The 11,666-nt window shown below is 35.2% G+C and overlaps 3 protein-coding genes across 7 annotated transcripts in view; 2 read left to right on the top strand and 1 right to left on the bottom strand.

The window, feature by feature from the left end:
* The first annotated feature begins 1,371 nt into the window (after nt 1-1,371).
* LOC117216870 (autophagy-related protein 9A) lies at nt 1,372-5,992 on the top strand. 3 transcript variants are annotated; one of them, XM_033463988.1, is made up of 9 exons: nt 1,372-1,597; nt 2,396-2,504; nt 2,712-3,031; nt 3,113-3,573; nt 3,655-3,839; nt 3,938-4,891; nt 4,960-5,331; nt 5,532-5,864; nt 5,900-5,992. In XM_033463988.1, exons 2-8 carry the CDS (start codon nt 2,451-2,453, stop codon nt 5,715-5,717), a joined length of 2,532 nt encoding a protein of 843 aa, XP_033319879.1. In that variant the 5' UTR covers nt 1,372-1,597; nt 2,396-2,450; the 3' UTR covers nt 5,718-5,864; nt 5,900-5,992. The 3 variants fall into 3 exon arrangements, with proteins under 3 accessions (XP_033319879.1, XP_033319880.1, XP_033319881.1); XM_033463989.1 differs by lacking the exon at nt 2,396-2,504 and having other exon boundaries at nt 1,381-1,597; XM_033463990.1 differs by lacking the exon at nt 2,396-2,504 and having other exon boundaries at nt 1,381-1,698.
* Nucleotides 5,993-6,449: 457 nt separating this feature from the next.
* The window catches only part of LOC117216875, an 8,114-nt gene continuing 2,897 nt past the window's right edge, over nt 6,450-11,666 (top strand). The window contains exons 1-3 of the mRNA XM_033464000.1: nt 6,450-7,051; nt 8,183-8,314; nt 8,588-8,771. Of these exons, the coding sequence (XP_033319891.1) occupies nt 6,953-7,051; nt 8,183-8,314; nt 8,588-8,771 (415 nt within the window). The 5' untranslated portion in view covers nt 6,450-6,952. The remainder of the gene's footprint in view (nt 7,052-8,182; nt 8,315-8,587; nt 8,772-11,666) is intronic.
* Nucleotides 9,046-11,666, bottom strand: part of LOC117216871 (sodium-independent sulfate anion transporter-like) — a 17,242-nt gene continuing 14,621 nt past the window's right edge. For 2 of the 3 annotated variants that reach the window (XM_033463992.1, XM_033463993.1), the window contains exons 4-11: nt 11,378-11,598; nt 11,037-11,181; nt 10,755-10,907; nt 10,286-10,447; nt 9,949-10,089; nt 9,736-9,881; nt 9,343-9,504; nt 9,161-9,286 (exon numbers count right to left, since the gene is read on the bottom strand). In XM_033463992.1, coding sequence (XP_033319883.1) covers nt 9,176-9,286; nt 9,343-9,504; nt 9,736-9,881; nt 9,949-10,089; nt 10,286-10,447; nt 10,755-10,907; nt 11,037-11,181; nt 11,378-11,598 — 1,241 coding nt within the window. In that variant the 3' untranslated portion in view covers nt 9,161-9,175. Of the gene's footprint in view, nt 9,287-9,342; nt 9,505-9,735; nt 9,882-9,948; nt 10,090-10,285; nt 10,448-10,754; nt 10,908-11,036; nt 11,182-11,377; nt 11,599-11,666 lie in introns of all 3 variants that reach the window. The other variant, XM_033463991.1, reaches the window with a different exon arrangement.

Below are 11,666 nucleotides of genomic sequence, written 5' to 3'. Positions count from 1 at the left end.
ACCCCCAGTGGGATACCATCTTCGAATTTGATTGATTTATTTCTTTAGTGTGGTGAGTGTTTGTATGTTAGGTTATGTCCTTTGTGAGATCTGTTTGGTGCCATGGAAAAGTGGTTTCATAAATGGGGCTTCAAAATTAACGAACAAAAATCCTCACATGTAACCTTCACGCTCCGAAAACAAACCTGCCTCCAGGTCACCATCAACAACACAATAATACCTAGCAAGGACTCAGTAAGATACCTGGGCATGACCGTGGACAGGAGGTTAACTTGGAAAAATCACATCTCAGATAAAACGAAGCAACTAAAGGACAAACTAAAAAAATTCTATGGGCTCACAGACCGACGCTCCAAATTAAACATACAGAATAAAATTACCCTCTACAAGACTGTAATAAAACCTGTCTGGACCTACGGAATTCAACTATGGGGAACAGCAAGTAACTCCAACATTGAAATACTTCAACGCTTCCAATCGAAAACGCTAAGATCCCTAATTGATGCACTCTGGTATGTTACCAACGAAACAATACACCGCGACCTCAAGATACCCACAGTCAAAGAGGAAATAGCAACATATAGCGACAGATATAGCAAAAGAGTCAACAAACACCGAAACACCCTAACCACTGGACTACTTGATACGACGGACCAGATCCGCAGGCTGAAGAGACACTACCCGCTAGACCTAAACGATAGATTCAATTAGTTATTTAAATTAAGTAATATTTACTTATTTATAATACTTACGTACAAATTATACTTATCTATAATAAGTATTAACTTATTATAAATAATTAGCCATGTTACTGCGCCACGCCAGAAAAATTACTGAAAATTCTCAACGCGAGAATTGATTGTAATTTTAATAAATATTAAAACAAAAAAAACTCTGTTCCCTTTTTACTTTTCACTTTGCATCGTAAGTTCTCTAAAAGAAGTTTTAAGGAGAACCAAACCTGAAAATATAATTTACATTAAATCTTAAACTATCAGTTCGAGGCATATGAAACGACGTTTAGTCGAGATTTGTCGCCGTTCACATCCCAAGTTTCAAATTTTCAACGTGTTACGTAACGTAATATATATTTTTATATGTACGTATAATAATAGAAAATAACAAATAAACAATCCCAGCGGCTTTTAGAATATGTCGTATATGTGTGATGCGTGGATTAATATGTTAGGGTTAATATGTAAGTATTAAAATATAAGTACACATCTGGTTTGTACCCCCAACGTCTATGTATACATTCTATGGCTAAATAAGAAGTCTAAAGCAGAATCGATAAGTGTTAATATAGAAATCGTTTTTATCAACTGTGCAACAGGAAATAGCGTAAATATGCTTTCTAGAATCAACGTGTGGTTCGTGACTAGCAGAACAAGGTGGACTACAAATAGAAGGAAAATTCAGTAAAGATGGTGATAGACGGGGAAGTGGTCGAATGTTTCGAACAACTAGATATCTAAATTAGCAGTAAATAATCGTTCGTGTTCCAGTCAACATGTGAGTGGGGATTCATGAGTTTGCAGACGATAGTAATAAACACGTGTCAATTTGGAAAGCGGGACAAAAATCGGCAAAAACGAAGGTACGACAGGATGCTTTGTTTATGGAGATCAGCTGTGTTACCAAACATTCCTATCGCTTTTGCTGCAGCGTCTACGACGCTTCTATTTTCGTCGAATAAAGGTCAGCCAAAAGCATAGATAAAAGCGATGCTTGATGCACAAACAATACATCGTAATTTAACCACATTATTGATAATCTCGCAAAATCGGATCTTGAATTTCATTTTAAAAAAATATTGAAAAAATCGAATGCATCCTCTTATCGGAAAACGAATCGAGTTTTCTATTGCGCGTTCATCGATCGTTCAATTTTTCATTTTTCTTAGTCCAAAGAACTAAACTGTTATTGTTACATATGTATGTATGCGTCACGTTTTTAATTTCTCAATATCATCAACCACGCGAATAGTATTTTAATAATTTAACACAATGTTAACTTTGACCGTATGCTTGCAAAGAACTTAAACCGAAATGTAATGGTTAAGGATACATCTTGGAAAATATTCACTTTGTGCTTATACTTGCAAAGAAATTGCATGAGAGCATAGTGGTTAAAAAATATTTTTTTTTATGTGTTAACACATTCTTTGACACAAAGGATGACCAATTGATTGAAAAACATTGATGCAATCTTCAGATAAGAGTATAATTGTTAAAATGTAAACAAAGAAACAATACGCTAGCTTTGTTCCTTTTGATATTTATATATATATATATGTAATAATAGAAATGAAATACAATAAGGAAACTAATAGGCCGATATAAATGCATTTTCTGTCGCATTAACAAGTTCATTTGGTGGGTGGCTTACATTTTAGATGCTTGTGGAGCAACCGTTGACCGGTAGTTAATTATTCTTAATGACATGTGAGAATGAAACGAGAAACTGTCATTACCTGTGTAGAGCCAAACCGACGAGCAAAAACGGTAAGGTTGTGACTTTTAGGTAGTTAGTAATCCATTATCCATTACTTTTATTTCTATCCTCTCAAAACCATAAGAGAATACATTACAATCAATGTATTTTTTGTACCAAGTACAAATTTTCTAGTCTTCTTATAAAATCTTACTAGTCTTCTTGTAAAATTGAATTAATTTATTGAAAAAATAAATCTGTATGTACCATGTATCTAGATGACGACGGTATTGGATGGCAGCTACCAACGTATGGAGCCATACGATGGGGAAGAAGAGGATGGAGAAGACGATGATGAACACGAGGAAACACCTCAGGAATCTGGTGTTATGATACACGTAGTACCAGAAGGAAATAAAGCTAGATGGAACCATATTGAAGATCTAGATTCTTTTTTTACAAGAATGTACCACTACCATCAAAAACATGGATTCGCTTGTATGATACTCCAAGAAGCACTTGAACTAGGACAATTCATTTTCGTAGTTACTTTTTCAACTTTTCTCTTTCATTGCATCGATTACTCCGTATTGTTCAAGTGAGATTTGCTTAACAATATCAATACGATAAATAGAAACATAAGTGAGAAACTCGACTAATAAGTTTGATATATTTCCAGGAACAAGCCCCAAACATCGCACAAAACGTCGATAAGCGACGTGATTTTACCAACGAGCGAATGTGTAGCATCTATGGGTCTGGTTACTTGGATCTGTATTTTAGTAGCCGCGATTTTTTGGATTTTACGATTAGTAAAAGTTTTGTATCATTGCACGCAGTTTTGGGACATAAAGTTATTCTTTAATACCGCGTTGAAAATTGAAGACTGCGATTTGGACAATCTCACCTGGCACGAGGTACAAAAGCGAGTAAGAGAAGTGCAAAAAGAGCAGGAAATGTGCATACACAAAAGAGAGCTTACGGAATTAGATATATACCATAGAATATTAAGATTTAAAAATTATATGGTGGCTATGATCAATAAATCCTTGTTACCCGTTCGACTTAAAATCCCTGTTATAGGAGAAATTATTTTCATGACAAGAGGATTGAAATACAATATGGAGCTACTATTGTTTTGTAAGATTCTATATACTTAGATATTTATTAATTAAAAATAATATATGTATAAAAATAAAAATATAAATTGTTTCCACACAGGGGGACCATGGTCTCCGTTTGAAAACAATTGGCATCTCAAAGAAGACTATAAAAAGTTAAACAAAAGACAAGAACTTGCAAGAGCACTATCTAAACATATTTTATGGGTTGGAGTAGTGAATTTTCTACTTTGCCCGTTAATTTTACTCTGGCAGATACTCTATTCGTTTTTTAACTACGGCGAGGTGAGTACACGGTTTGATTCAAGATAAATCTCTTGCTCGATATATATATTTCGTCTCGTAGGAATAATCTTATTGGAAAATATTTCTGTCTCGAACAGATCATCAAGCGAGAGCCAGGAACTTTAGGTACAAGAATGTGGTCTTTATACGGCCGGTTATACCTCCGTCATTTCAACGAACTTGATCACGAATTGAATGCCCGTCTAAATCGCGCATACCGTCCAGCTTCGAAATACATGAGCATATTTACATCCCCTATTATGACTGTTATCGCGAAAAACGTTGCTTTCGTAGCTGGAAGTATATTAGCAGTTTTATTAATATTAACTGTATACGATGAGGATGTACTTACGGTGGAGCACGTGTTGACTACCATGACCATATTGGGTGCTATGGTCGCAGGAGCAAGGGCGTTTATACCGGATGAGAATTTAGTTTGGTGTCCAGAGACTCTCTTAACTGCCGTCTTGGCCCATACACATTACAGACCGGATAGTTGGCGAGGTCACGCTCATACTCAAACCACGAGAGCAGAAGTAGCACAACTATTTCAATATCGTGCAGTTCATCTCTTAGAAGAATTAATTTCCCCTCTGCTTACACCATTTATTCTGTGCTTTCGGATGAGACAACGGGCCTTGGATATTGTGGACTTCTATCGTAATTTCACGATCGAAGTTACAGGCGTCGGGGACGTTTGCAGTTTTGCACAAATGGACGTGCGCAAACATGGCAATCCAACGTGGCAAACGGTGACTCGAAGTCCTGTCATAGATCAGACTGGTAGATACGATGTTAACCAGTACGCCATAGATCCGGAAAAACTTCAAATTCCTGTATCGGATCAATATACGCAAGCAGAAGACGGGAAAACCGAATTGTCCCTTATTCATTTCACCTTAACGAATCCCGAGTGGAAACCACCGAGTCACGCTGAGAATTTCGTCGCAGCTTTAAGAGAAAGAGTGAAGAAAGAAGTGCAAGGTGGTATACACGGTGAAATTAATCCCCTTTTGGCAAGCTTGAACAGTTTATCTAGCTTGGAACCGGGTGTAAGTGTTTAATGTGTCTCTATTCGAAATCAAAACGACGTAGAATTTAATTTGTCCAATCGTTTCAGTACAATGACATAGTATCGAACATAATTCGGAGCACAATGGTAAATCAGCCAGGTGGGCTAAGCACGAGTAATATGTTCTTGAACCAACCTGGTACCTCGACGGTTTCTGCCGCTGGGGATGAACTGTTAAATGTGAAATCAGACATTTTGCCGCATGCCGTTCAATGTGGTTTAAGCAAAGCCGAAGGGCCCGTACACAATGAAAAAGGATTTCTGTATGGTTTGCAACAAGGAATTTCGAATCAGTCCCTAGGCGCCTCTGTTTTTGTATCGAGCCATGAGTTATCCACTGATTTATCTGTACCGGTGGAGTTAATCGCTGCCGATATGTCTCTGTCTACATTGTACCTGCATGAACTTCACTATAGACAAGTATGTTTTCCACCTGTATTTTTGAATGGCGCCAGTGACCGATTGAAATAAAATTTGCTGAATCACTGGTGTCATTTGTTATTAGAATAAAATGCTTTGTAAGAAACATTAAATATCAATATTGATATATGTACATTCATATATGAACTATATTTATATAGAAAAATTAAGTGTCGGATTAAATAATCTATCAACTACAGGTTCGAAGGAGGGGCTATCAAGAAATGGCTGCTAGAAGCATATGGCAACGAAGCCCTGTTCAAGAGCTTGCTACGCTTCCTGAAGTTAGACAAGAGAGAGCACCCTTGCTCTTACATCAAGATTCTTCTATAAGAAACAATAGAGAATTTAAATATAACGTGAACACTCATTTAGGTAGCATCTGAATCATTCGTGCAGTGATATCGCCACTTTTAACAGAATAAAATATTTTCATTCGCTTAACGATGCGATGTCCTCGTGATTTATTTTATAGCAAGAGAATAGCTAGAACGTTTAAGAATCTGTGTTATCGATGTAAATACAATATCGAAATATTCCTTGACTAGACTCTCGTTTAGGAAGTGAAACGATCTCGAATGCCTATTTTAATCTATTCGAAGGCCTACGCGTGTGTACATTTTGCGCATCAAATTACGAATGAAACGCTTCCCAAAATTGTGTTAGGTTGTTGCGTTATACAACATGAAGAACTAATCGGGTTTCCCACGTCGAAATTTTTGTGAGAAAAATTCATTACTTGTATACATATTGCAACAGAAAAAAAGCTTTTTCTTTTTTTTTTAAGTAAATGCAATTATAAAGATACGAATCTTTTGTATGTATGCGTGTGTGCGCGCGCGCATGTGTGTGTCTGTGTGTGGTAAGATCAGCTCTAGTTTTCAATGCCACGATTCTCTAGTCATATGAAATGAATCACACGCCATAGCATAAAGAATTATTTATTTCTTAAAATGTAGTTACTCGATAAACACGATGGCTGAACGTTAACGGCTACAGCATGCGAGAAATCGCTTATACACTGTATATATACTCGTATTCGAGCATCTCCTTAATACTGTCACAGAGTGCAGCTAAAATACGAACATTTACGTTTCACAAACTGGCAGGTTGTCACGAGGTATAAATTTAGAAGCGGCTTTAACTCGTGTTTATTCTTCGTTATGTGTAATGTATAACAACTTATAAGTACAGATTCTTATCGTAATCAAGACAACTATGATTTACATAGTTTAAGGATTTTTTAATTAAGTGACGCGTAACGAAAATAAGTAGAAATCTTATCGCGATAAAGATCTTAATACAGATATGGTTCTACAAATAAATTTTATAAAAAGCAAAAAGGATAATAATAATAATATCGAGATGATATTAATTTAAGGGTTATTTGTAATTTATCATTATAATATACGACAAATAAATACATTACGTAATAAATTAGTTTTCGTAAAAACCTGCGAAACTTTTTGTTCATATGTGTCATATACAAATCTATATATAAATGCGAATGTGGTTTAACAAACGAATGTTGAAAAATATGAATATCGAAAGTATTGTAATAATTATGAAATATGAACGCTTACCATAGCTGCAGGATTTTACCAACGGATTAGTGGAAGCCATGAAGTACAATTTACGGTGTAACCGAAATATCAGCGAAAAGATGACGAAAAAAGACTTCGTATACGACATTCGTCCACCAATTCAAAGTTCCAGAAAGGTAGGTATTATAACTCGTATAACCAAATATCTTTTTCTCTTTCGATACACACTAGTCTCACGCGAATTATTGTTTTTCGTTTAATTCATAAATACGAGATTTAGATTCGTGAATTCGAGAATTAGAAAAATCAGTATTTTATTAATGTGAATAATAAAACTTGAACGAGACACCAAGATTTTAAATCGAAGATGACGCTACCGGTACAATAAACCAACATGGCGTATCATTTGCCCGCGCGAGAATATTCAAGGAATATTGAAACGATTGCCATGAAATATTAAATTATACGTCATACCGGTGTATGTGTAATGAGTTTAACGATAGATAATTTACATTTTAAAACGTTATCTGTATCTTAGATAATTGTTAAGAAAATGGAATATCAAGAACTTTTAATATTTTATTTAAGCTATGTTATTATATATATTGGAACGTGGCGTCGTGTTTGACTGCGTACAACTTTTTACAAATATTTTTATTTTTATTTCATCGAAACTTAATTGAAATTCATGATATTTTGAACTTGTAATCACTGAATACGCACAGTTCTCTTTATATTAGTAAACTACATATAATACGGAATAAACTATAAAAATTGACGGGAGTATTCGAAACGGTCAGTACGGTTAAAGCCATATTTGTACTGACGTAATTATGCGCATTGCGCAGTTTCTGTGTCATTTGAATACTGATGATTCGTAAGAAGGTATGTTTATAAAAGCAATACTTGTGACAACATTTCATGAAATGTAACCACCATTTTCGATTGTACGACTCTGCAATGATTTCGTTATCAGAAATATTTCCAAATATTATAAAAGAATCGTTATTATAACAAGTAGTAATGAAATAAATACAATTACGAAAACGACGACGTTGTTCACATTAGATACTTTAAAGTATATCAAACTGATGTGATTTTGATTTTAAATGCAAATAATGTAAACGATAATTGACATTTAACGTTGCAATATTTAATCTCGTATATTTGAACGTTCTTAGATTTTCGTATACGCTTATATGATATTCTATACGTTACCTTGACATCGATAGTACCCTTTTGTAACTTTTGGGCACCATTAGATGTTTGTCGTAGATGCTCTTATAAAAAAAGAAATGTGTTTACAGTTGGAAGAAGGAAAATATCCAATCGTGTTACCACTACAACTGCGAAAAAAACATAGTACCGATTCGAAAATGCCGCAATACTCCGTTATTTCGGAAAAGAACGATTACAATCAAAATAACGACGAAATGAATGTAAGTATGCAATTCTATCATTCAGTATGCAGTTTGTACTATTAATTGCACTATTATATACAAGGTTTCATCGTTTATTATATAATTTGTATAATTAATGTATCATTGTATATGTATTAATTGTTATTATATCCAATGTGTATTTCAGGAATATAAATATTATGTATATTTGCTCCGATTATTAATCGATCGATATTATCAATTTTCGGAATCTAGTTTAATATCGTATCGATATTTATCATTCAGAAAGGTATATAGATCTTTTACTCATAGCTTTCAGAGCAACGAGCCTTGAAATTCGAGTGCAATTTCTGCCATGAACAAATTGCTACACTTTTGTCTTTGTCCACTCACATTAAATTTCATCGACGCAGATATTGCAAGTATTGCTACTGGATACTACCAGAGAACGAAACGATGAAAGAGCATATCGAAAGTACTCATCGAATCGATCCAGGTATGAACACATGTACATTGAATTTTTCTATACGAATAGATCGTCAATCACGATTAAATGTCAATATTGTAAAAGCGAAATTTGACAACAAAACAAAAATGTTCCGTACATTGTGTAAATGCGATCGACCTATATGGATTTCTATCATTGAGACGCTGTGTCTCATTGATATTAATCTAAATTGCTATTACTTGGCATTTTGTCTGTTTTTGAATACGTAGCTTATAAAGTTTGTCCACGATAGAAGATTACACAATAAAAGGCGGTATGTTTTTAACAATGCTTTTATTATATTTTAATCATTTGTAATTAAAATACATCAGTTTTTTAGCAAATCATATAGTATGTACAAGAAATATAAATATTATAGATTCGTCTATGCATTTAAATTTTAACATGTATATTCAGTGATCTGGAATAACAGTCTGCAGTATACTTTCAACGTCATCTTGACAGTTTTCGTAAATGATATTTTTTCCTCGCAGTCCTAAGTCGTTTGCCAATAGCTTGAGGTTCTGTAAAACGGAAATTATTTGAATTTACAAGAAGAAGATTTTAATACATCATTTACCTTTGCAACCGTTACATCAGTCCTCTTCAAATTTCTACAATCAAGTACAACGTCGTATGAATTTTCGTTTGAAAGCTTCATTATGTAAGCTCGAAAATGTTCCGCTGCTGGAAACGTGATACTCTCATCAGGAATAATGCGAATCACGGTTCTATCTCCTACCTACGGTTCAGGAATCATTTTACCACACACGACAATAAACTTTTGTCTATATGCAACGGTGCTAAGCTAACTAAAACTACTAAAGTACCTTAGTTAGCTTGGTACTGTTACATTTGGCTGGAAACTTATTAGTAGTTAGTGCACAATGAGTTAAAAATGTTAGAATAACATTAAATATTTAAATAGTTAAAATATTAGTTTAGTCGCGTAAAAGTGATACATTTAATTTACCTGTTCAATTTCGGTTTGAACCGAAGGTCGAGCCGAGAAATACAATAATATTGCAAGATTTAACGATATACCGATAATGATTCCCCATTCCAGTTTAAGAAAAACGCAGAACAGTAAGGTGATCAACATGAGGAAAAAGTCGATTTCTGAAATGAGGCGCAACTGTCAGGAATATGAAATTGAATCGCGTTTGTCACGATCCAATTTACTTACTTTTTGCGCGCCATAATAGAGCATACGTTTTGAAGTCGAGCATGTAGTACATAGAGCATATTATAACGCCAGCTAAAGTCGCTTTAGGAATAAAACGAAAAGTGGATGTGAGCAAGCCAGCCGCTAGTAATACGAGAGCGCCTGCAAGCAAGGAATTGTCACGATTAAGAAAAAAATTCAGGGGATTCATTCGTACGTTTTCCAACTATCTGATTGTACTTCGTCTTTCTTTTCTCCCTTGGTGATACATATTATCGGCGAGACATTTATAACGCTTGTTTGAGAAGTCATATGTACACACACACACACACACACACACACACACACACACACTTACCTGTGAATAAACCTCCAAAAGTAGTTTTCACTCCAGATGAGTTATTGACAGCAGTTCGTGTAAAAGAACCTGTAACTGGCATTGATCGAACAAGCGAACCGCCTATGTTACACAATCCTAACGCCAGCATTTCTTGCGTGCCGTCCAAAGATTTGCCCTTTGCTAAAAGTTCATAGTTCGCTCGAAATTATTCAAGTAATTTTAATTATTAAAATAATGTCCAAAATTGTATTGCCATCTAACGAATATACGTATACGTTCATAATTGTTCGAACGACGTTGGCAGCGGATGAACATTTGCTGAATAGTTTGATATGTTAACCGCGTCATTAAAAATCTGCATAATCATTATTTTTTACATTACAGGTCGACGAAAAGAAATTAGATCAGCTTCAGTTCCGAGCTTCGACTGTATAATACGTGAATCGTTCGAACGATTATGAATGATATTCTACATAATATAGCGTACCAAACGCTTTTGCTATCGCCATATGTTCAATGGTAGATACAATCGGGACGGTGACCAGCGACATTCCCATAGCACCAGCAGTCGTAAGGAAATCATTGGTTATTGCATTGAATTTCGGCAGACCAAACGGTGGCAATCCATGACCCATCGATCCTAGAAATCATTTATTTTTGCTCCCATTCTGTTCCTTCTTGCTGTGGACGCAGCGTTACGCGGTTTAACGAATGATCAAAGAACGGGTTTCTCGCGAGACGGATTTTCCAATTATCGTGTTGTTCTCACCGGTTAGATTAAAAGGATATAGATCGTAGATGGAAAAGATATACGCCATCAAAGTTCCTACGATGACCACCAATGCGTTGCGCGCCAGAATAGTGGCCCAGGCGATTTTCTGTGACCAAGTACCGGTTCGACGTCCAGGCAAATTCTTCGATAAAAAGCAATATGAATATTAAGTTATGTTCGATGAAAACATAGCTCCTGTCAGATTTTTATACGCTATTGGAATAAAATTTTGTCCAACACTGAATCGAAGTATCGCAAACTAAAGAATAAAATGAATTATAGAATTGTTTAATTTTGACCCGTAATCTTTGATCGAATTTCGCTTTATGTGACTGTACCTTTAATAGAACCAACGTAGCTATCGTTCCAATACCTAGCAACGTGTCTTGGTACCGGATCATCCTCAGATTTGAAAACACCGAGATCAAAGAATCTACCAGGTCTTCGCTTCTACCGGGTATTCCTAACAACGGTTTGAACTGCGAAGTGGCTATGTTAATCGATGCAGCCGCGGTGAAGCCCGTAATTACGGGTAAGGAAATGAAGTCTAACAAGAAACCTGAAATTCGTGCGCAACTATTTTAATTGTTAGGAAAGACAGAGAAAAGTAAGAAGGTTAAAGATGAA

The sequence above is a fragment of the Bombus bifarius genome, unplaced genomic scaffold (genome assembly GCF_011952205.1).
Source record: "Bombus bifarius isolate JDL3187 unplaced genomic scaffold, Bbif_JDL3187 scf7180000007974, whole genome shotgun sequence".
NCBI lineage: Eukaryota > Metazoa > Arthropoda > Insecta > Hymenoptera > Apidae > Bombus > Bombus bifarius.
Note: the sequence above shows the minus strand (reverse complement) of the source record. Positions and strands in the feature narration are given on the sequence as shown.

Coding starts and splice junctions, on each gene's coding strand:
- LOC117216870 (XM_033463988.1), top strand. CDS start 2,451: ATGAAACGAGAAACTGTCATTACCTGTGTAGAGCCAAACCGACGAGCA. Junction 3,840..3,937: donor CGTTTTTTAACTACGGCGAG/GTGAGTACACGG, acceptor TGTCTCGAACAG/ATCATCAAGCGAGAGCCAGG. Junction 4,892..4,959: donor TATCTAGCTTGGAACCGGGT/GTAAGTGTTTAA, acceptor CAATCGTTTCAG/TACAATGACATAGTATCGAA.